The following is a 22,483-nucleotide window of genomic DNA, read 5'->3' as shown; positions in this document are numbered from 1 at the left end:
TATCAATCTCTAACCTGAGAGATATGATGTTTGACTCACAAATCGTCCCAAACTTTTTCACACTCTCCCCTCCAAGGTACAAACCAGCGCATGCGGGCAAACCAGAGTGAGTCATCCATGTTACGAAACCTCTGATCGAACTGAAATATTTCGAGAACCTCGCCGTAAGCATGAATCACGGTTGTACCAGGGATGACGACATGAACGAGAGAAGAGCAGTTTGTCCCAACAGTTCTAGAAGCATAATAACGCTTACTATTAATCACGACATAGTCAAAAAAGACTGCGTCACGATCAAGTGGGATGCTATGAGGTACAACAGCATGGTCGAACCGACAGTGAACCTGAGTCAAAGGAAAATGATAGCAAAGGGTGGATGCGAGTAGTCAATAAGTCTCAGTAGACATTGCTTGCTTTCGGTGTCGAGGACTAAGTGAATAAGCCTGACCGGCTAAATATGTTTCCTGAGATGGTTGTCATGACGTGACACGAGGGAATTCAACATACCATCTGCACCAGCATCATCGAGGTCTTTCGACAACGCTGCAAGTCCAGCAACAGTTCCCCTTTCATCGTTGGATGCCTTCAGCATAATCGATGCTGTCTGGCTCGGAAGGGAATCCTTGGGATAATGTTGTAATGTGTACGTCTATAGACATCATTACTTAGTTGCTGAATACATCAGAGATCGACCAACTTACCAGTTGTCCGAGCTCACAAGTCCGGTGAAACTCCATGAAAAAGGTTGTTTCGAGTGCACCGTTCGAATGGTTGTTGCTCTTGTACGATTTTAACAGCTTGTTGAGGCGCTCGAACAGGAAAGTCCAGAAATCGTGCAGAGGGCCAAAATTGCGCACACAGGCACCGATGTGGGTCGCAAAGTGATGGTTAGGTTTGAGCGAGCCTGAACCATACAGCTTGTAGTCAAAACATGTCAGTAAATGTCGATTAAGTGAGGAAGACTTACATGTATTAGCTCGGTGGTGTATTCAGAGATAAGTTGCTCTGCTTGACGTACATCCTGGTCACATAGTGTGCGCTTACTCAGAATGCGCAATGCCGCACATAGCTTTAAGAAATTAGCTGGATCGTCAGGGTGAAGTAAGAATTTTGGTTCTTCTTCATCAGCTGCATCTGTGGTGGGCTCCGTTAGCAGTTCGGATGTGGGAAAGAGGCCTGGTGGTGGTGGTGGTGGTGGTGGTGGTGGCCGTACTTGTCCCTCGGGCAGGTCTTCGACAGTTTGTACAGTTGCTTTGCGCTTTTTTGAGGTCTAATGATGGCTGTAAGCAGGTAAATAACAATGTACACTGCTGTTACCTTCTTGGCTGCGGCCTTTGCTTTCTTTTCGGCTGCAATTCTAACCTTTTCCGCCTGTTTGGCAGCCATCCAGCCGGAGCTTTCCTTGTTTCTTTGCCTCTGACAGTGCAAGCTTCTCGTGGGCAATCCGGGCCTTTTCAGCTTCGAGTGCTTCCTTGCCTTGCTTTTTGGCCGCGGCAAGGGTGGCCTTCTGCTTGGCCTTGGACTTCGCATCAGCCTCCTTATCAGCCTCGGCCTTCTTGATCATGGTGACACATTGACAGCAGAATCTCGTCATCCGTGTCTGTCGGCAGACAAGAGCTCCATAACTGTGGAATCTAATCTGAAAATGAGTCAAGACACAGTTAAGCTTTCAGAAGTACAGTACTATGATTGGACCATAGACAGTAGCGAGGAGAAGCCATTGATCTGCCGTTAGTGAACCACCTGATGGCATACCGATATCAGTCGGTAATTTGCCGCATGATCCTGGGACAACGAACTTGAAATTCAATAGTTGTTAGCCTCAGTAAGGACAAAAGACATGAAATCTTAGCCTTTACATCAGCGAGCATCTCATGGAACACGTCAAGCTCGTGGTTTGGACAGGAGAATCTTCCCCTGGACCCATATGTTGTAGAAGTGTGTCTTAACGAGGCCTGTATCAAGTGAAATCAGCGCTAGATTATAGTAAAGGTGGGACTTACCAAGGTATAGATTATGCATCGGATCGATGATAATCTGTTCGACTAGATTGAAGTACTGGTAGACGTGACAACTGTGTGTACCGGGTAGCATGTTCCTTCACAAAGTTCTTGCGTGCAGTTGCAGTGGTAAGCTGGCGGTAGCTGCTCGCCAAGTTCCCGCTGTTCTTCATTTGTTCGAGGCCTGAAAAGCTGAATAATATTAGCCGATAATAGTCATCCACAACGCCGATAAGATACCTCCTTGTTGGAAAGCCTGTGGTTTGTGTTTATCCGCTATCGTTATCCAACATACCATACAAAAATTAGTATGTGAGTGGGATGCAAATCCACCCAGCTTGTGTGCAGCCGGTTTGTCACAAACAACCGCAACCAAAACCACACGAACAAGGCGACCTGGTACAAGTCATTTCACCCTGTGCTACGAGATTGACACTCGAACGAGTCGAACTTACCTTGCGGACAGGACTCAGTTGGAATTTTGATTCCGGATTTCCAGAGACGCAGTAAGTCTGATATGATGGGTCGTAAGAAACGATGGATTTGGTCCGGATTTTGTTCCTTTGGTCCAGGGAGAATGCTCGTACACATCAGATTAGAAGTGCGATAGCTGCCGTTAGAATTTAGTAAAGTATTCGTAATACCTGGTTGCAAACAACTTACCGATATTCAGGGGGGAGATTACATATCGAGAAGGATGTTGGGGCTGACGAATGTGATGGCGCAATATTACTCCTGATATACGAGAACCTGTCGTACAAATCCCCATGACCTATAAGCAAGACGAGGAGATGGAAAACACGTACCAATCCACACCAAGGTTTACTCCAATGCGTAATTCACCATCTGGGCCATGTTGCTCATGAGGGAGATTTGAAAAGAAGAGTTTGCCGTCTGGATCCTTGAGTTTTGTGCGACATGTGTCGCCATCGAAAATATCAGTATATTTACCAATCGCGCGAGGTTTGCTGCGCCAACCATCAAGCACAGCCTCGATACCGGGAATTTTGAGGAGCGATTTGATCTGTTCGGACAAAGGAAGGTAAGGATACTTGATGATGGGTGTTTTGACAGCACGTAAGTTCCCCCGTTGCGTTGTATCAGGAAGAAAGATGTCAACTCCACAATTTGTGCAGGTATCGTGTGATTTTGTCGACATCGCAGGAGGGAAAACATCGCGGCATGTTGGGCAAACAGGGAGCGTGAAAACGGTGGTGTCGACACCAAGGACACGATTACTGGACTGTAGTGTTACGAAAGGAACATCGATAGTTGGTGTAAGAGCAACGAGGATGCAAGCGAATATCGTTAACAATGCATTGCAAGCAACACGAGGGAGGTGAAACTGGAGGTGCAGCCAAGAGACAACCGCATATATAGTGAGCAAGTGTGGGGGAACATCAGCGAGGTTCCGATCTTCTGTCGCACTAAAACCTTCGTCAGGCGTAAACGGATCAGGGTTATCTTCATCAACATCATTAGTGGCTGCTATCTCGTTATCTTCTTCCTCATCTAAATCATCAAAACATGCATCGACATCGATGTCAAGATGATCTAGATTGTCCTCTGCTTCTTCCAGAGGCTGATTCCCCCCGTGCTGGAGCTCCTCAACAGCTTTTTCGATCTGCCGATCGAACGCGCGTCGTTCTGGGTCAGGTGGGAGGTGATGGGCTTTGTGTGAGGTGAGGGGACGCGAGCCTGAGCCTGTAGCTGCATTATATGCACTGAAGTGGTCGACAGCATCAAGTAGCGCTTCGGGGCTATGGAAGTTTGGACCGAGATTAGGTAGATCAGTACCGTGGGTCATGAGATCGAGGTCTTCTCCAGTAAGAAAACCATAGTCTAGCATCTCCTGCTCGACAGGAGATTCAGAAACACGGCGAGGATCGTGGAATGCAACATCCAGCGATAACGGGGGCAGCAGCTCATGCAAGGGAATAGCAAATCCACGAGGAATAGGACCTGCATCTTGAGTACCAGTAGGCACGATGCGTTCTCCGATGCGCTTGTAGTGGGCTTGTGACGTGTTGGTTTGCGAACGGAGTTCGCTTCGTTCGTGAGCACGAGCTATATGCTCTTGAATAAGTGCTCCGTTGCACATGTGCATTTGGCAATGGCATCTTCGATAACGCACTTTCTTGAGACCTGCAGATGACATGGTAAAGTCAAAGCTGGTTGACGCGTGCTTTCGACGCGTCGGCCCAAAGTCAAAGCACGTGTCACGTGCCCTTGCATTTTGCAGTCGTCGTTCATGATAAACACAAGTTGGGACACTTTACAAGTACTACAATTTGAAGAAAAAAGCTGCAGAGTATTAATATTATCCCTTGATTTCCTTTAATCAATCCTGAAATTTGTGTTTGCGCTGAGGCAAAAGTCAGCAAACGGTGGCATGGACAGAAAAGAATCAAGTACGTACCATGTTGTACCAGCGAGTAAACTCTGCTGGTGTTGCCGGCTCCAGAGACTCAGGCAATTGCTCTATGTCGGACTCCGGTTCGGTCTCGCTATCATCGACCGGCTGTCCAGCGCTACTGGTAAAAGGAACATCAGTGTGTCCAACTGATAGACATATCAAACAAAACATCTCACCGCTTGGATGGGTTGTTTTGCTCACGTACGAGGTCTTTAGTCTCCGGTTCTGACTCCGGTTCTGTTTCGCTATCGTCAACTAGTGCCCGAGTACTAGCCGGTGCTTGAGCAGCATGTCTCTAAAGTGAGCTATTCAGCAACGCGAATTAAGACAACCGAGAAAAACTCACCAGATCTTCAGCAGCTGGTTTCAGCTCCGTTTCTGTTTCACTACTGTGTGTTATCCGAGGTCCCACCTTGATGGACCTTCGCATAGAAATTTCAACAGTCTACATAGTATACAATTAGTTAGCCTTGGTTTAGTTTTACGAACAAACTTACCAAGGGTCCTGGTCTTCTGCACTCGAAAGTGAATTTGAAAGTTTTCAGTCGTGCAGGAAGCTCAAGCTTGATCGTGTCGCTGGTCTGCCATGATAGTAAGTACTTGAGTGATGGACTTGGCCAAAATTTGGAAAAAATTACCTTGAATTAAGCCTATCCTAAGCAGACGTTGACAAGTTGGATTTGCGGGACTGAATAGTCATGGTATAGCATGTATAAACGGAGGTCCAGCAAAGACGTGATGATGAAGTCTGAAAAGCCTCTGTTTACATCTGTTGCTTCAGGCTGAGCGAGCAAAATTTCCGACACCTCAGGATTTACATCTGATTACAAGCTAGGTACGTTTAGAGTCAGTGTTAGACACAGTTGTCTCCCTCGAATTATGGTGGAGCTAAAATCTCGTTTCCGCAGTGAGGTGTGGTGTTGAAGAAGATGGAGAGGCACGGTAGTCCTGTACAGGCATTGGCTGTATCACGGGATGGGTGGTTGATAGCAAGCGGTGATACCAATGGAGAACTCATTGCATGGGATGGGGAAACCGGCGAACCTCTCATCCAAGCTATCCGTGCCCACACCGGTTGGATACTCACCTGTGACTCCCACCTAAGCATGGTAATTATAGGAGATAATGCACGTGTGTCGCACCTGTAAGATCAGGTGGATATAGTGAATCAGAACCTCCTCCAATATCTCCTGGATAGCGAAGGACTTTATACAGTTGTAGGTACGCAGTTGTGTTATTATTATTACCGTACTATTATTAGACTCACGTGATGCGGTTACCGTGCCGTCACTGTGCATAACGCCACATAGTGATGGAAACCTTCGAGCTCGCTGTGCGACACGATGAGCTCGGGTATCTCACTCAAACGTGGTCGGATTGACTGCGCGTTTTGATGAACAGTGCACCAGTAATAATTGCGATAGTGTATGGAATACATGCATGTTCAAGGACGTGTAAATGACCAGTACTACTCTTCTTCAGCATAACCATGAATTCCGAGGCGTGAAAAGTCATCAGCAACAAGGAGAACATCGTGCAAACTTCTAGAAGCTTGTTCCGCTACCTCGTCCTCTTCCTCCTCATCATCCAGGTCATCCTGGGTGTCTACGTCTAAGGGGGATGCGGTGTGATCAACAGGCAGGGGTTCAACAAGCATCTGGGTGGGGATCTGTGCGTTAGCTACACTCGCGCTCTCCCCAGGACTTGTGTCAGCGCTAACACCAGGGGTTAGTGTCCCACTGAAACCTGGAAGCTTTGATATGTCGTAAAGCCGTTTAAGATGACGTGCATTGAAGCGACCTCAAGTGTTTCGGTGGATGGCGATTTGATGTGCAAGGGCTGGGCTGGTGTCTTTTAACTGATCCTCGCATTCCCGTAGATACCTCTCTTCATCATGTATATAGGTCATGAGGCGTCGTACCTCAATATCGAGATGCTTGATCTCTTCACGTGCCCGACACATTTTGAAGTGGAGGTCCATTGCGCTACGAGCAGCAGTCGATGACCAAGGGTGTCGAGACACGTCCGCATGTGTATCACGTAGCAAGTCGAAGTCTGCGAGGAACGCGTACTCTACGACCTCGTCCCACTTAAGCGTCCGGTGGAGAGGGTGCATTGACCCAGCGATAGCATTGTATGTGTTGAGGGCAGTCCTGATGGCGACGGAACGTGTTTGCAAGGCCTTAGCGATATGCTTCCGCAGTTTGTAGCCTTGTTCGGTGTTAGAATCAGCAAGCAAGATACTACCTTTTACTCACCTGTGCCCGCACGGTTCATCCTCGTCAGCTCAAATATGCGTGCAACGATCAATCCTTCAAGACGATCCAGCGCACGCTGGTATTTCCGGTTGGCCACGAGTCTCCCAACCTTCTGCCACTCTGCATCGTGGGGAGTCCAGCGTTTCTCAATCTCGAGCTTGCACTCGAGTGCTTGAACAAGCTTCAAATTCCTTTCATGGTCCTCAAGAGCATGCCGTCAGGCACTCTCGGCATTGCGAGTATTCTTCGCCTGCACATCATATGGCACAGCCTCGAGGTGCGATGAGCCCTGGAAAGCTGTTATCGCAGCGTCCAGAGTTTCCCTAAGCAAATTCAGTCAGCAAGTACAAGGCCCATACCTCAACATCTGAACTCACTCGCTCGCAGTAAGACTAACCAACCTCTGCCAATACTCCATCTGTAGAGTTTCGACCTCGGGTTCTCGTGTCAGACCTTGAAGATATACCTTTTCTTCCTCCAGCCAGTGCTCGAAAACGGTCTCGTCCATAATGTTGAGTTCTCGCATAAGGTTTGGTAGGGTCGCATCCCCGTCATTCACGATGTCAAGCATCTGCTTGTAGTTATTGTACAAAAAGTCGGCTAGCAAACAGAAGGATTATGTCAGCACGCAATCAAGAGTTTGACGACGAAACAGCTTACAAAGATTTGCGTACACTTCAAAATTGTCATTGTGCTCGAAATACGTGTCGATGGCCTGTTGTCTATGGAATACACTTGCATACCATAGTGAAGACGCTAGCGAATTGGATTTTGAGAATGTCCGTTCGCACGTTTCCAGATCCTCGAGGCCCAAACCTTTGATGTAAGTAGTAAGCGAGAAAAGTTGGCACAATCGCCTGTGCGCATGTCCATGGAATGCACCGACAAGGCACATGTGATGCATAGACCGTGCAAGGGGTCCAAGGGAGCTGTTGTCAAGCGTGGTCTTGAATTGACAACCTATGTCATATCCGCCACCCAGATTGCTTCCAAATACATCCAGCAACTTTGAAACAACGGCCAAAGGATACTTTGACAGCTCCCTGCTCTGTACCATATCCACAACAAGCAGAGAGAATCCGTGGCGGCACACGGCCACAAAAATGCCCGTTTCATCATAAACGCCCCATGCTTGCCTCGTCTTTGCGTCGTCCATGTTCTTCCAGCGTCCTTCACACGAGTTCTCGAGATGTACATCCTAATATGTTAGGTATTAGCCGTCGCCGACCCGAATGGAAGGGACCTCTCACCTCATCACCTGCAGTAGTGGAGTCCTGTGCAAACTGATCGACAAAGGTGCGAGATAGGTAGCAGTCACTCACCAGTTGCTGCCCCATTGGAAGTTCCGAAGATGTACTGAGAGAATCGTCAGTATCTAGAGATCTTCGGAGGACTCTTTTTAAAGAGTCGTTACCATCCATGGCATAGAGGATGCTAAATGTTAACTCGCGTTTGTCTGTTAGTGTATACGTACATGCGGGACAGGCGTGTTTCAAGCGCCAATCAGGCGTGTCATGTCGTAATGATTCGGATACCATGGCTGCCACGGAGCGTCAAACTTGAAGATATAAATCAAACGCAATCGAGAATTGACGAGATAAGTGTCTGTGGAAACCAACCTGTGTGTGAATCAGCACGATAAGAACAAAAGAAATCAGAAGACATACGCCATGCAAGTCGCACATGGTTTTGATGAAAGCCTGGATAGACAATTGAGGACTTCTAAGATGCGCTACACGGTATAGATCCAGAGCTTCGGTAGTGATTCCGACAGTTGGTGATATAGGTGAACAAGGCATCACGCCTTGATGAACGAGCGCACTGCTGATAGTGGCGTCTGTTGGTAAGATTCGAAGAATGACTTTCTCAGCGTCTAAAGAACAGCCAGACGTGCCGTCATCAAATAGTAAGCAAATGACAACAGACCGAATCACTCACAGAACACATCTATCACGCTGATCGGCCATTGACCATAGTCAGAGCCACTCTCCAAGCCTAGGCCTTCTCTCTCCAATCTCTCAAAAAACCCTTCCTTACATTTTGCCAGGCTCCACGCAAGGTATGCACTGGTTATCACTGGCAGCTGCTCAGCAAATGCCTTGTTCCTGCGGAGGACACAATCATGACGGGTGCGGTTATCCACGCGTCGAACGCGATTGTTGCTGCTCGCAAAGGTAACGGTGAAATGTCAAGGTAACGATGAAACTCACTCACATTTTCCAAAAGTCTCCTAGAACCTCTCTAGCGAGGTCAGTGAACTCGCCACCAGCATGGCTGATGGAGAGTGGCTCCGTTCCATTGCAGACATCACCAAAGCTGAAGTCATCGCAGTCTTCCTGCCAGCCGTCGATGGTGGTATTATTGTCCTCTTTCAGCGCTTCGAGTGCCCGACGCTCATCCAAACTCATAGCTTTACAACAGGTTTTTTTTTCTTCTTCTAAGTATTAAATTAACATAGCATACCTTGTAGACGTGCTTGCCACCGTTCATTGGAACTTGCCGCTTGCTGAACCAACTGCCTGTGCTTGAGTACTTTGGACACGGAATTGACTGGCAATCCATTGTTGTCCCTCGGTGCCCTGATGTGCTGAATGGATCGCAGAGAGATATTGGTGCGGAATTGCTGGCGTGCTCCACTAGTCCGTGTCATTCAGACGCATCTTATGTTTGTACTACTGTAAAGTCTGATCTATTTTGCACATGACTGATTATCTGTAGCACTCCAACCAAGTCCTTCGTGAGATCACTCCTATGTCAACACCATCTAGTAGCCGCCCTACCGGGGGTGACCATATTCAAGACTTGCGCAATTTGCTGCAAGGGATGACACTATCAGGTGGGTGTTTCACCCATCCAAAAACTAATACACTGACGCTCGATAATAGATTCATCATTCGATACTGTCACTTGGAGCCGCAAGACAACCAAAGAGTCCATAACCCTGTCAAGATCATCGCTCACGCCATCCACGCCCGCCAGCTCTCGTTTCGTTCCAAAGAAAAAGGCCCCCATTTCCCCTTCCACCATAGCTCTCTCTACTGCTACACCATCCCACCCTCAGCCTCAGGCTTCGCCAATGGTTGCACAGACACTCTGCCAAGTTACGGCCGCTGTTCCCATGCCTTGCGACATCCATCCTCCACGAGCCAATCAGACACCCGAGGGATTCTGGGTGATAACGGTTGGGCAAGAAGTCGGCGTGTTTTACCGCTGGTAGGTGTGCTGTGTCTGGGTACCTGTTGGCTTGTGTGGGCTAATTCTTGACGATGTTGTTAGGGCTGACGTTGCTGAACGAACAAATTTTGTTAGCGGTAACGTTCAGAAACGTTACACATCGTTTCAACAGGCATTAGCAGCATATACGGCCGGGTGTGATGAAGGCAGGGTCCGGGCAGTTCCACTGGCAGGTGGCCCTTTCTGGCCATCCACCTCAGAGTCCTTGCCCAACCCTCCTTCACCTACATTGTCTGTGGGCTCATCTGCGAGCTCAGACTCATATGACCTATGGTCGCAGGTCGAAGACTTGACGGAGACAATAAGCCAGCTTTAATATAGTTTACATTGTGCACTGTCATGTATTTAGAATAACAAAATGAAATTGTGCAACGCGCCTTACTCATTATACCAGCGCTATACATTTGTTGGAATATTCACCGTGCAAGGGTGGTTAATGAGAGGGACGGGATTCATTTTTGACGACCGGCATTGAGCAAACAATTGCATCATGCATCAACTGCTACATACAGCCCTGTCATAGTCATAAATGTTCCGCACGGAATCACCACAACATTTTTCAGCTTCGGGTGAAGTATGCATGTCTGCCTCTCCCTAACAAACTCCTCACCTTGTTCAATATTTTTTAACAGTGTTGCATTCACGAGCCCGAGCATCCGTACACTCGAGTTCGCTATCTGTTCACTACTCATTCGCTATTAGTTCACTATCGCAATGTTCACATACACTCGAGTTCGCTATCTGTTCGCTACCCGTTCGCTATTAGTTCGCTATCGCGATGTTCACTATGTGTTCGCAACAATGCTCAGACTGTCGCCTAGACGGCCATCGCTATGTTCACTGTGTGTTCGCTACAATGCTCATGAGGCAGCCTAGAGTCGGGCACACGTGCTGATAGTACCAGTCGTTATAGATTGAATATGATACCTATTTACAATGTTCATTATCTAGTTTCACCTCCATGAATTTTACCTGCGAAACCACGGAAACCAGTAAATCGTATAGTAAAACGCTGTCGTACTTGAGACGCTCCCTGCAATAAGGGCAACTGGTGTGTACAATCCCCCGTATGGCTTCCAAGATCGCCCTCCCCTCCAAAGCATGCATCACACATTGATCAAGGAAAATATCAGTCTCATGTGTCCCCTCCGTGCGAGTGTGTGTGAGCGCTTCCTTGTATGCTTCGCCCCATGTGTCTTCTGACACCAACCACTCCTTTCGCCACCTCTGGAAGATTCTCTTGGTGGAATCTAGAGTTTGAGAGTCACAGGGGCAGGGCAGATCGTTGTCCATTGTGAGCACTGAATCATCATTGGCATCCCAACTAACATCACGGGACAGGTCTTCGCAGTCATCAATTGATGATGCGATGGGTGCTGTTTGATCTTCGGTTTTTTTTTTTTTCTTCCTCCTGTAGATCCGTTGAGTAAATACCCATGGTGATATACGAGTCCTTACCTTGCCCTATTTCTAAAAAAAACATTCGCGTGAGCACGAACAGTAGAGTTGCATGGGGGATGGACTCACAAAGCTGCTCGAGCACGAGCCTTGGCGTTTTGAGCTTCTCGAACTCTGTCCGGGGCCCGGGGGTGGTAAGCAAAATTTCAGCGACTCAAACGATTTGACCTACCCTGGTTTGGAGAGCCAACATTGTGTAGCTGTGCGCTGCCTGGATGATGAGCTGCATGATCTCCCCTGAGTCGGACGTCCCTTTGAATGTATAAGTCAGACAAGCAGATTCAAATGCGAAGGATCATGCTTACCATGGTTTGGGGGAAAAGGAATGCGAGACAGCCTGCCGTGAGACATAGATAACTGACGGTGATCAAAATAATATGATCAGACATCAACAGCTGGCAATGATCGAGATGATCGATGATATGTTTTGTTAAACATTAAGCGCTTGTCAGCAGTTGACCTACCCTGGTTTGGAGAGCCAACGTTGCGTAGCTGTGCGCTGCCTGGATGATGAGCTGCGTGATCTCCCCTGAGTCGGATGTCCCTTTGAATGCATAAGTCAGACAAGCAGATTCAAATGCGAAGAATCATGCTTACCATGGTTTGGGGGAAAAGGAATGCGATGCGAGACAGTGATAACTGACAGTGATCAAAATAATATGATCAGATATCAACAGCTGGCAATGATTTGTTAAATATTAAGTGCTTGTCAGCAGAATGTGCTGACCTAATGAGTTGTTGGTCCAAGTTTAAGCAGGTCTGCTTCATTGTCTTGCTTTGGCATGCTGGAAATGCGACCACGGCCAGTAGAATACCAGCACCCTAACTCAACAGCCAATGGCTCATACCGTTTATGCAGGTGCAAGTCCGCATGGGGACCCGAGTCGTGCAACATGTACATTGAAGGTATGCCTCGATCAGCACTGCTTTGCACTGCCGTTAATATGTTGCCTGAGCGGTTTCATGTCAACCTCAAGATCTTACACCGATTTATGCCTTTTTTTCAAAAAAAAAATGGTGTTGAATGATAGGACGTGCACAGCGCGTCGCGTGTCGTTTATTGGCGAGATCTATATGATCCGTCACACGCCAAACTCTGTGTTGAATGATAGGACGTGCACGGCGCGTCGGCGGCGTCGTGTGTCGTTTATTGGCATGATCTATATGATCCGTCACACGCCAAACTCTGAAGTCGTGTCCCCATCTACGCTTTGTCTACCCACTGCTCCAAGTATGAGTTATCTCTACATGGCTGATGATTTTGATGCCAATGGCAACTTTATCTCGACCAGAGGTTTTTCAGGCGATGGTTTTGATCCGGTCAGCAGCACTGGCAGTGAACGGGTTCCCAACATCGATCAGATTGACTGGGATGACCCGTCCCTGTACATTATGCCGCTTACCAACGATGAAATTGCAGCTCTAACTAAGGACATAGCAGCTACGAATATCCCAACTATTCCAGAGCTCCCCACCCCCCCTGCTCGCACACCATCGCCTCAGCCAAGTCCCACCGAAGCAGAGGTGCCGGACACCATTGTGCAGATCCCAGAATCACTCCGTGAGGCAAACACGTCCTCCTGGGCAGCGCGGAACCCAACACGAGCAATTATCTGCCCTCGGACACTGCCACCTCGACTAACAGATGCCCAGAAGGCATCTCGAAAGATCAAGAGGGACCAGAAGATTGAGAGAACGAAGCACTTACATGACATGGTCGCTGAATACTTAAATGCACAGAAAACAAAGATCAAAGCACTCTCGCGGGCTCACCACGTTACTCCCAAGCACATCAATGATATCATTGGCAGTCAGACGCATTATCGAACCTCATGCAAAAGTCAATTATTCAACGCACTTGTTCATGCCAAGGCGAAAGAGATGAACGCAGGTAAGTCAGATCAATTTTTACTCAATTGTATCACAAAGCTTATCATGCATCAACTAGATCGACCCGCAGGCTCTCAGTACTCGTTGGCCGAACTTCGTGAGATGGTTGCGGCTGACCCTGAAACAAAAGGCCTTACCAGGCAAGAAAAGGAAGATTACATTGCAGCTCTCGAGGAGCATCGTCAAAAAAAGGTCGTTAGTGTTCGGGCGAACAATCTGGCAGCCGCGCAAGACGTTGTAGCCACAATGGATAGGATCGTGAAGGAGGTACATTTGAATTTTGACAGCAACTAACTAAACTCATTTTTTTGAAGCTGGATGATCTGCAAGTTCGGACTGGTGTCTATGGCACACTATTTGTCGTCTGCGGTCACATCAACGACACCATTCAAAGCGCGATGCACGGCACGGATAATTCTGAAGATTTTTGGGAGGATGTGTACGAGCATCCCATGGCTGACTTTCTTAGGCAATACGAACAGTGGGCGTGCACCCAGAATCAAAGTAAGTCCTTTGTCTCTTTACATAGCTCGTGTACTTATGCAGCTCCTGTAGACCTCAATGAACGTGACTCTTTGGAAGCTGTGAGAAAGCAGGTACGCAAACTGATCCTCCGGGGCCTAGGTGAGTATCAATGTGTTCTACACACGCCACCCCCTTCTAACATTATTCACAGTTGCTGTGACCGGCAAAAAAGATATTGTAATGAATTACAACAACTATGAAACATCTGTCATCGAAACGTATGGAGTGCGCCTTGTGGGCTGGCCCCATAGTGTCAAGTTCACCAGCCCTTCGAACATCGGGACCGTCGGCGACATTCGCAAGCTCCATGATGCCCTCAAGGCATGTACGTGCTACTGGACCATTTTATCATCGGCGGAGGTCAAAGCTCATGCGTCTGAACTCGATACACGACATTCAGCTGGGGAAGTTGTTCGGAAACCACGAAAAAAGTGTTTGGATGCTGGAGTACCTCGGAAGCGTAAAGACGGGTCTAGCGCAGGACGGGCAAATAAGGAGAATCATAGACCATTGAAGAGAGCAAAGAAGAACCCTGCCCAGCTGCAGGAAGGTCCTAAAAGCGCTGAATTTGTGGAATCTTCTGACGAAGAGGAGGGGGATGAATAGTAGTCTTACATTGCCTTAGTCTACTTTGATGGATCCATAAGACTCGTATACGTAACGCAATTATTACTGGTGCGCTGTTCGTCGAAACACACCATCAATCCGACCACTTTTGAGTGAGATACTCGAGCTCAACGTGTCACACAGCGAGCTCGAAGGTTTCCATCACTATGCAGTGTTAGGCACAGCGACGGCACGGTAACCGCATCACGTGAGTCTAATAATAGTACGGTAATAATAATAACACAACTGCGTACCTACAGCTGTATATAAAGTCCTTCGTTATCCAGGAGATATTGGAGGAGGCTCTGATTCACTATATCCGCCTGATCTTACAGGTGCGACACATGTGCATTATCTCCTATAGTTACCGTGCTTAGGTGGGAGTCACAGGTGTTACTATTAGTCATGGTTCAAGGGTCCGCTGCGTTCGGTATTCGCTGTCGTCATCCCCACCAATTCTCGCAATTGCAACAGAGTACGATATCCAAATTTACCATGCTGGCTACTACACTTGGAAGAGCCATTCATACCTCAATACCTATTCATACGACACCTATTATTCACACAGATATTCATATGACGACCCGAACTATTTCTTCCAAGCTCAAAGCAAGACAGCGGTCAGTGGATACAACCAGTGGTCACTCGCGTGGACGCCCGATGGCAAACACCTTCTCTCAGCGAGCGGAGTGGGTGATCTTGCCATACGAGAGTGGGATTCGTCGACCTGGAAGCAGATCGGCGAGCCCTTGAAGGGCCATTTCAAGACTATCCGCGCTATCTCCCTGAATTCTGACGGCACTCTCCTTGCCTCCGCATCTGATGACCACCGTGTCCGCCTCTGGGGGCTTTCAGATCGATGAACCATCGCCATATTCAAGCATTATGGCGAGGTGAACTGCGTCACCTTCTCCATAGACGGCCTGCATATCCTCAGCAGAGGAGCAGATAAGAAGGTGTTGGAGTGGCCAGCATCCGGGGATGCATTTCCAGAGGATGGTCCAGAGAATGCGCTCATGAGGGAGCAAGTGACACACCAGGTAAGTTGGTTTTTCCTTTTCCCGCCCCTTCATCATCTGAGCGTCTTTTGTACTCCAAGTCTCAAGTCTACTCTGATTTCAAGGCATGTTCCCTCCTTTGATTCTGATAACGCAATGTGAACATGCCCTACGCAGGTCCTCGCTATTAAGCCAACAGTCCGCAATGTGTGCATAGCTGGGGACTTTCTTACCGCTGAAAAGGTGCTAAATCTAGAGATTGAAGCTGGTGCCAGTGATCACGCCTCCTATTCCAGTCGTGCGTTTGTTATGGCGCGAAAATATGACTGGAATCGCGCGCTTCATGATGCAATTCAGGTGAGATAGATCAAATTATCATGAAAAGCTAACTCCAATGGTGACATAGTCCCTCGACATTCAGCCCTCGTTTGCGGGTTATATTTCCAAGGGAATTGCCCTCTGCGGAAAGAGGCAGGTTCGGGTCGTGAGAACATCATTCGACCTCGCATCCATGTTCACGAACGGAGATTTGAAGACCTATCATTTTCTTTTTTTCATCAAGGCATGTAGTGTCTTTCTTACATCCTTCATACTTCATTGCAATTTTCAGACCATCACGCTGTTCAATGCAAGTGAACATGAAGAGGCAATGGAGCGTGTCAAAGAGCTAGCTGTGTGCCCCGATACCGATCCTCTTGCTTGTCGTATTGTCGAAGTAAGCATCATGCCCCCGATCGTGTGCTGGCACTGATCCTTCTGCTCTTCGCACCAATCAGGCATATCTACGCGTCCAATTAGGAAACATCGCATTTGATGGTGCGCACTACAATGAAGCTATTGAGCACTTTGCTGCTGCCGTAAATGCTAGCGCTTTCTTTTATAAATTGGAAATTCATTCGATGTACGAGGAATTTGTTGTGGTACGTCGATATGATGTAACCAAATATTCTCCTTTTCATGCTCAACTGTGTATTTTTGCAGCTGTTTGGCTGGGACCTCAAGTCTTTGTGGCAAACCGCGAACAAGAAACACTGCCATGCGCTCTTTCTGGCAGGTAGAATTGGAGCAGCTGTTGAATCATACCATTCCATCATAGAGAAGAGTGATGACGCTACGAAGCCTGGCATATGTACTTGGTTCGCTGGTAAGTATTCAGTAATGTCACCCCGTCTATAATCCTCAACCGTACTTCACTCAGCTCTCTAGTAAGAACGAAACAGAGATCCTCCAGCTGTTTTCATTTGTACCTTGGCAATATCTGTGCCATGCAAATAACCCTGTACCTGTACGTATACTGGCTTACTTGAACAATATATCTACTAGCACAACACTTCCACACACGGTTTGATGCGTGCCTTTGGTTCGTTGAAATTCAAATTCTGACCTGCCTTTGATCGAGCCACTGCTTCCCCCACACGCGTATTCCACCCTACTCGAATTGGACTGCTACTGTTAGCTGAAATTCTCAGACTTGGCAGCACCGCCACTCGAGTGGTTGTCTAACACGCGTACTTCTCAATCACTGTCCCACCAAACACGAAGCTGTCAAAAGCACGAAGTCACGTCATACGGTATTCTTATTGACTCGACTTTCAGACGAAGCTGCGGGCTATGCGAGTGGTGTGTGATAGCATGCTGTTGCAGTACTGGTAAGCTCTAGGAGAGCATATTACCGGTCACCGCTTGTCACTGAAGGCTTAACCAATGAGCTCGTTAGAGAACACTCAGCTTTGATATCTCACGGAAACAGTGCCATCTTCGGCGTATTAGGTCAAAGACACAACAGAAGTACATGTCGTCCAAGAAACCAAGAAGCAATCCCGGGGTATTGTATGTTGCGGTGGGGATCTTCGATTGGCCCACTGACTACCGAAGTCAGCATTGATTGTTCTTAGGGATGTCGAGGAGACGTTACGGGGTCGCGAATTAGAGCATGACTTGGCGAGGAGACAACGAAACATTGGCAAGATAAGCGAACAGAAACATGATTAACAAGATCAAAGGACCTGCGTGCATGCGGGAGTTGTCGATTCAAAACCTCAAATCCATGGAATTGCAGTGAACCCATGACTGACTTCGGATGGGTGCTCATTCGACGATTGACAATCAAAGTTTAAAACAACAGATTATCTTCAATGTAAATTGCAAACCACATTGTACATGCCTAAAGTGGCGATCCCAGACAATATCAAAGTCCCGCAACTGTTGGACCTCCGCTAAGAACATTCCAAGGAACAGAAGCTCATAAACATAGCAGTATGGCCATGAACCGGAAGTGTCCTACCTTGGGGTATAGTTAGGATTGAAATATTGCGATTGCACCGGTCGAATTTGAACTGGTAGAATGGCCATCAAGACTGTGCCTGTCTGCGCCGAAATCTTGGGATTGAGTGTTTCTGGATGATGATCGAGAAGTCAGGTCTATTCACCCTGTATTCGATAGTGGTTTGAACACTTGCAGTGATGGTGGGTCATCCGATCAGGCTCGTATGAAAACAGCCTCATATCTTGGGCGTCTAGTGAACGCTATGAAACAGCATAAAAACGCCCTAGCACGCGCACTCCCTGTGTAAGTTCGAGCTAAACAGCATCCAACAATCCCCCACAAAGTCTACCTCGACCAGCGGTGTCAACCTTCAAAAAATGGTGCAGCTCATTCCAAGGACAATACCCGTTCGAGTGTTTGAAGATCATGAAGAACATGTATTATCAGCAGTCGCAGTTTTCCCCGACAAACAACGCATGATCACATGCTCGAACGACAAGATACTTCGTCTGTGGGACTTGACGGCAGGTGTAGTGTTGAAAAAGATGGAGGGGCATGGCAGTCCGGTGCAGGCATTGGCGGTATCGCGGGATGGACTGTTGATAGCAAGCGGTGATACCAACGGAGAACTTATCGCTTGGGATGGAAAAACTGGCGAACCTTTCACCCAAGCTATCGGTGCTCACACCGGTTGGATATTATCGCTCGACTTTTCTCCAGATGGAAAAACACTGGCAAGCGGATCATCAGACTCCACAATGATGCTGTGGAACACAAAAACGTGGAAGACGGAAGCAAATGCAATTAGTTGTGGTGTGTTGAATACGGTCGTCCGCTGTGTTCGGTATTCGCCGATTTCCTGGTCTAGACGTCTTGCAATTGCAACGCAGCACAACATCCAAATTTACGAAGCTGGTTATCACACTTACAATTCAGGCGGGTGGGGCAATAGCAGTTATAGTTACTTCCGGGTTCAACACACGACAACGATCAGTCACGGTGGAGGATACAACCACTCACTCGCGTGGACGCCCGATGGCAGTCACCTTCTCTCAGCGGGCAACGGGGCTGATCCCACCATACGAGAGTGGGATACATCGGGGATGCAGGTCGGCGATCCCTGGAAGGGCCATTTCGACACTATCCGTGCCATTTCCCTGAATTCCGACGGCACTCTCCTTGCCTCCGCATCTCATGACAACCGTGTCTGCCTATGGCGACTCTCAGATCGATGAACTATCGCCGTATTCAAGCACTCTACCGAGGTGAACTGTGTCACCTTCTCCGCAGATGGCAGGCACGTCCTCAGTGGAGGTGTGGATAAGAAGATTTCGGAGTGGCCAACATCCGAGGGTGCTTTGCCAGGGGATGATCCAAAGGATTGTGTTATGGAGGAGCAGGTGACATGCCACGTAAGTTCGGTTTAATTTTCCAATCTTTCGTCATCTAAGTGTCTTTTTTATACCAAGGCTCAAGCCTATTCTGATTTCAAGGCATGTTGCTTCCCTCCTTCGACTCTGATAACACAATGTGAACATTCTCCATGCAGCTCCTCGCTATTAACTCGACAGTCCGAAATGCGTGCATATCTGGGGACTGGTCTACCGCTGAAAGGGTGCTAAATGTAGAGATCGACGCTGGAACCGGCGATCACACTTCCTATGCCAATCGGGCATTTGTCATGGCGCGAAAACGCGACTGGGACCATGCACTTCATGATGCAATTCGAGTAAGATAGACCCACTCATCATGGCCCCCTCACGAAAACTAACTTAAACGGTGACATAGTCCGTCAGGATTCAGCCCTCACTGGCAGGCCATATCTCCAAGGGCATTGCCCTATGCGCAAAAAAGCAGGTCTGGGTCGCAAGGACATCATTTGATCTGGCCTCGATGCTCACGAACGGAGATTTGAAGACCGATCATTTCCTTTTCTTCATCAAGGTAGGCAATATTTTCTTTCATATTGCATGCTTCATTGCTATTTCCAGACCGTCGCGCTGTTCGATGCAAATGAACATGAAGAGGCAATGCAGCACATAGAAGAGTTAGCTATGTGTCCTAACGCTGATTCTCTTGCTTGCCGTATTGTGGAAGTGAGCATCATACGCTCTATCACGCTGCATGGTGTGAAGGCCGTCTGTTGGCACTGATATTTTTGTCCTTCGTGCATCAGGCGTATTTACGCGTCCAACTGGGAAATGTTGCCTTCGATGGTGCGCGCTACAACGACGCTGTTGACCACTTCGCTGCTGCCGTCAACACTAGCACTCTCTTTTATAAATTGGAAATTTGTTCTATGTACGAGGAATTTGTCGTGGTACGCTGATGTGATGTAACCGGACATCCTCTTCATGCTCAACTCTATTTTTGCAGCTGTTCGGCTGGGACCTCAATTCTTTGTGGCAAACCGCGCACCAGCAACACTGTCATGCACTCTTTCGTGCGGGCAGAATTGGAGCAGCTATCAAATCACATCAATCCATCATGGAGATGAGTGACAAAGATACACATGCCAGCCTATGTGCTTGGTTCGCTGGTAAGTATTCAGTAATGTTACCCCATCTAAAATCCTCAACTGCTCTTCGCTCAGCTCTCAAGTAAAAATAAAGCGCACTAGCTGCCGCGCTCCCATCGAGCGCTTACTCGTACAACTTGAAACAAAGAGCTTTTTTATTCGTACCTTGGCAGGATCTGTATAGCGCAAATAGCCCTTTGTACTTGTCAAGTCGTATCATACGTCGACTTACTGAACAGGACATCTACAATACTTACACCTGCCATTCGACTCGTGTCCTTCGCCGTCAGTTCGTTGAGATTCAAGTTCTTACCTTTGGTCGATCCACCACTTCCTCTGCATGCATTTCTTCCACGTGCCCCACTCAAATTGAACTGCCGCTGTGAACTGAACAATTGTCTCCCAGACTTTGAATTGCTGCGACTTCATTGGTCGTCTAACATGCGTAGTTCTCGACGATCTCTATCCGATCAAACATGACACTATAAAAAGTAGGAAGTCAGTGTCATACACTATGCTGAGTGACTCAACTTCAGGCAATGCTGTGGGCTGTGCGAGCAGTATGCGATGGCATTCTCTTGTAGCGGCCAGCGCTTGGAGAGTATGTCACCGATCATCGCTTACCAACTAAGAAACAAAGGATGAAAGGGCAGACATGCATGCAAAGGGGGCCAAACATTGAATCCATAGAATTACAGTTAACCCATAATTGACTTAGATGAACACCCATCTAGTGGATGATTGATAATAGCAGGTTTTGGAAGGACTGATTATCTTCAATCTAAATGGCAAATCACACCAGGCTACATATTCCAATGGTGATCGCAGAAGAAATCAGAGGAAGCCCCGATAAGAACATTCCAGGGAATAGAAGAAGATGTGGAATACCACGTGTATGAGTGTTAGAGCCCATTCAGTCACATAGTCTGTATTATACAGGCAGCCGAGGTTAAAAATATGCTGTTCCATACAGGCCAGTGGACGTCGGCCGATCGAATGGTTTTGCCTGTGCATAACATTGTAGAAAGTAGAAACTAAGAGACAGGTCTCAGCATTGGTGAAAGAACCACTATAACATTAATAGTACCTAAGAGACAGGTCTAGAGACGAAACAATGTAAGTGAGAGACAGCGTGCAGAATGAACATGAACTGTACCTCAACGTTGGTGAAAGAACCACTGAGGTACAAACAATGCGATACAACTAAATTATAAGCTACACTATAGAGCCCATGATGGTGATCAAGAAAAGGAATACAAGGTCGATGTTGAACATCCAACACCCCCTCAACGAGACAATGAAAATGAGAGACAAAACAGAACATTTGTCTCAATGAGACACAAGCACGAGACCAGAATGATGATGGATGAATGCAGGATGGGGTAAGAGTTTGGTGAATATGTCGGCAGTATTTTTATGAGTTGACAGCCAGATGGGCAGGAATGTCTTATCTTTGATGTGACAGCGGATGAAGTGGTAATGGAGATCAATGTGTTTCGTTTGGACATGATTTGCAGCCTCCTTCGATAGAGCAATGGTGCCAGCATTGTCTGCAAATAGCTGTAGCGGCAGGGGTAGAGGGATGCTGAGACATCTGAAGAAGGACTGGAGCCAGAGGCCATCTTGAATAGCCGAGGTGAGTGCCATATACTTGGCTTCAGTGGATAAAAGAGCCTGAGTGGTTTGCTTCTTCATGGAGTGGGAGATGGGACCACCATTGAAAAACCAGACATATCCCGAGATTGATATGTGATCCTCAGGACATGAGGCCCAGTCAGAGTCGGAGAACCCGTGTAGACTTGGGTTGATTCCTACACCCCCGTAATGTGTGCGAAGGGTTCTTATACCAGCGAGATAACAAAGGATGTGTTTGGCAGCTGTATAGTGTTTAGGTTTGGTGGAGACGTTGTACTGTGCCAGTTGCATGATGGTAAGGGCGATATCAGGGCGAGTATACATGGCAAGGTAGAGGAGTTCCCCAATGAGTTTGCGATATTTGGTCTGAAGGTCATTGATGTGAGGGAAAACGTCAGTCAGACGGCCAAAAGGAAAGGTGGGGTCCATAGGCAGTGCTACTAGGTTGCAATCTGACATGCCATGCTCCACCAGCAGATAGCCGATGTAGTCCTCCTGGTGCATCCATAGTTCGCGAGTCTGACGATCACAGATGAATTGAATGCCAAGATATTTCATGACAGGTTCAAGGTCAGTGATACCGAAATGTTCAGTGATTTGCACTTTTGTTTGGTCGAGGAAGGTGTGATTGTTTGATCCTGCGAGTCCATTGTCGATGTGCAATGCGATGATGCAGATT

At 47.6% G+C, this 22,483-nt stretch overlaps 5 protein-coding genes across 5 annotated transcripts; 2 read left to right on the top strand and 3 right to left on the bottom strand.

Moving 5' to 3' along the window:
* Positions 1-386: 386 nt before the first annotated feature.
* EDB91DRAFT_1243135 (uncharacterized protein) lies at positions 387-1,564 on the bottom strand (the record flags this gene model as incomplete). Its single annotated transcript, XM_041322253.1, has 5 exons — positions 387-451; positions 508-649; positions 702-917; positions 968-1,230; positions 1,363-1,564. 5 exons carry the CDS (start codon positions 1,562-1,564, stop codon positions 387-389), a joined length of 888 nt encoding a protein of 295 aa, XP_041182441.1.
* Positions 1,565-5,970: 4,406 nt separating this feature from the next.
* Positions 5,971-9,082, bottom strand: EDB91DRAFT_1292440 (uncharacterized protein; the record flags this gene model as incomplete). Its single annotated transcript, XM_041324863.1, has 9 exons — positions 5,971-6,627; positions 6,675-6,845; positions 6,900-6,997; positions 7,052-7,274; positions 7,335-7,872; positions 7,925-8,214; positions 8,269-8,293; positions 8,342-8,495; positions 8,889-9,082. The coding sequence occupies 9 exons, from the start codon at positions 9,080-9,082 to the stop codon at positions 6,218-6,220; spliced, it is 2,103 nt and encodes a 700-aa protein (XP_041182440.1). The 3' UTR covers positions 5,971-6,217.
* A 668-nt stretch (positions 9,083-9,750) lies between these two features.
* On the top strand, positions 9,751-10,224 carry EDB91DRAFT_1044813 (uncharacterized protein; the record flags this gene model as incomplete). Its single annotated transcript, XM_041313147.1, has 2 exons — positions 9,751-9,887; positions 9,951-10,224. The coding sequence occupies 2 exons, from the start codon at positions 9,751-9,753 to the stop codon at positions 10,222-10,224; spliced, it is 411 nt and encodes a 136-aa protein (XP_041182439.1).
* Positions 10,225-10,856: 632 nt separating this feature from the next.
* On the bottom strand, positions 10,857-11,162 carry EDB91DRAFT_1010929 (uncharacterized protein; the record flags this gene model as incomplete). The annotated part of the gene is made up of 1 exon (XM_041312416.1): positions 10,857-11,162. A coding segment is annotated over one exon (306 nt), but the record flags the coding sequence as incomplete, so codon positions are not given.
* Positions 11,163-12,758: 1,596 nt separating this feature from the next.
* Positions 12,759-14,387, top strand: EDB91DRAFT_1044414 (uncharacterized protein; the record flags this gene model as incomplete). The annotated part of the gene is made up of 4 exons (XM_041313124.1): positions 12,759-13,257; positions 13,327-13,523; positions 13,571-13,823; positions 13,933-14,387. 4 exons carry the CDS (start codon positions 12,759-12,761, stop codon positions 14,385-14,387), a joined length of 1,404 nt encoding a protein of 467 aa, XP_041182437.1.
* Between the last annotated feature and the right edge of the window lie 8,096 nt (positions 14,388-22,483).

The sequence above is a fragment of the Suillus paluster genome (genome assembly GCF_016628075.1).
Source record: "Suillus paluster strain FC165 chromosome Unknown EDB91scaffold_4, whole genome shotgun sequence".
Taxonomy (NCBI): Eukaryota; Fungi; Basidiomycota; class Agaricomycetes; order Boletales; family Suillaceae; genus Suillus; species Suillus paluster.
This window is presented reverse-complemented; position numbering and strand designations above follow the sequence as displayed.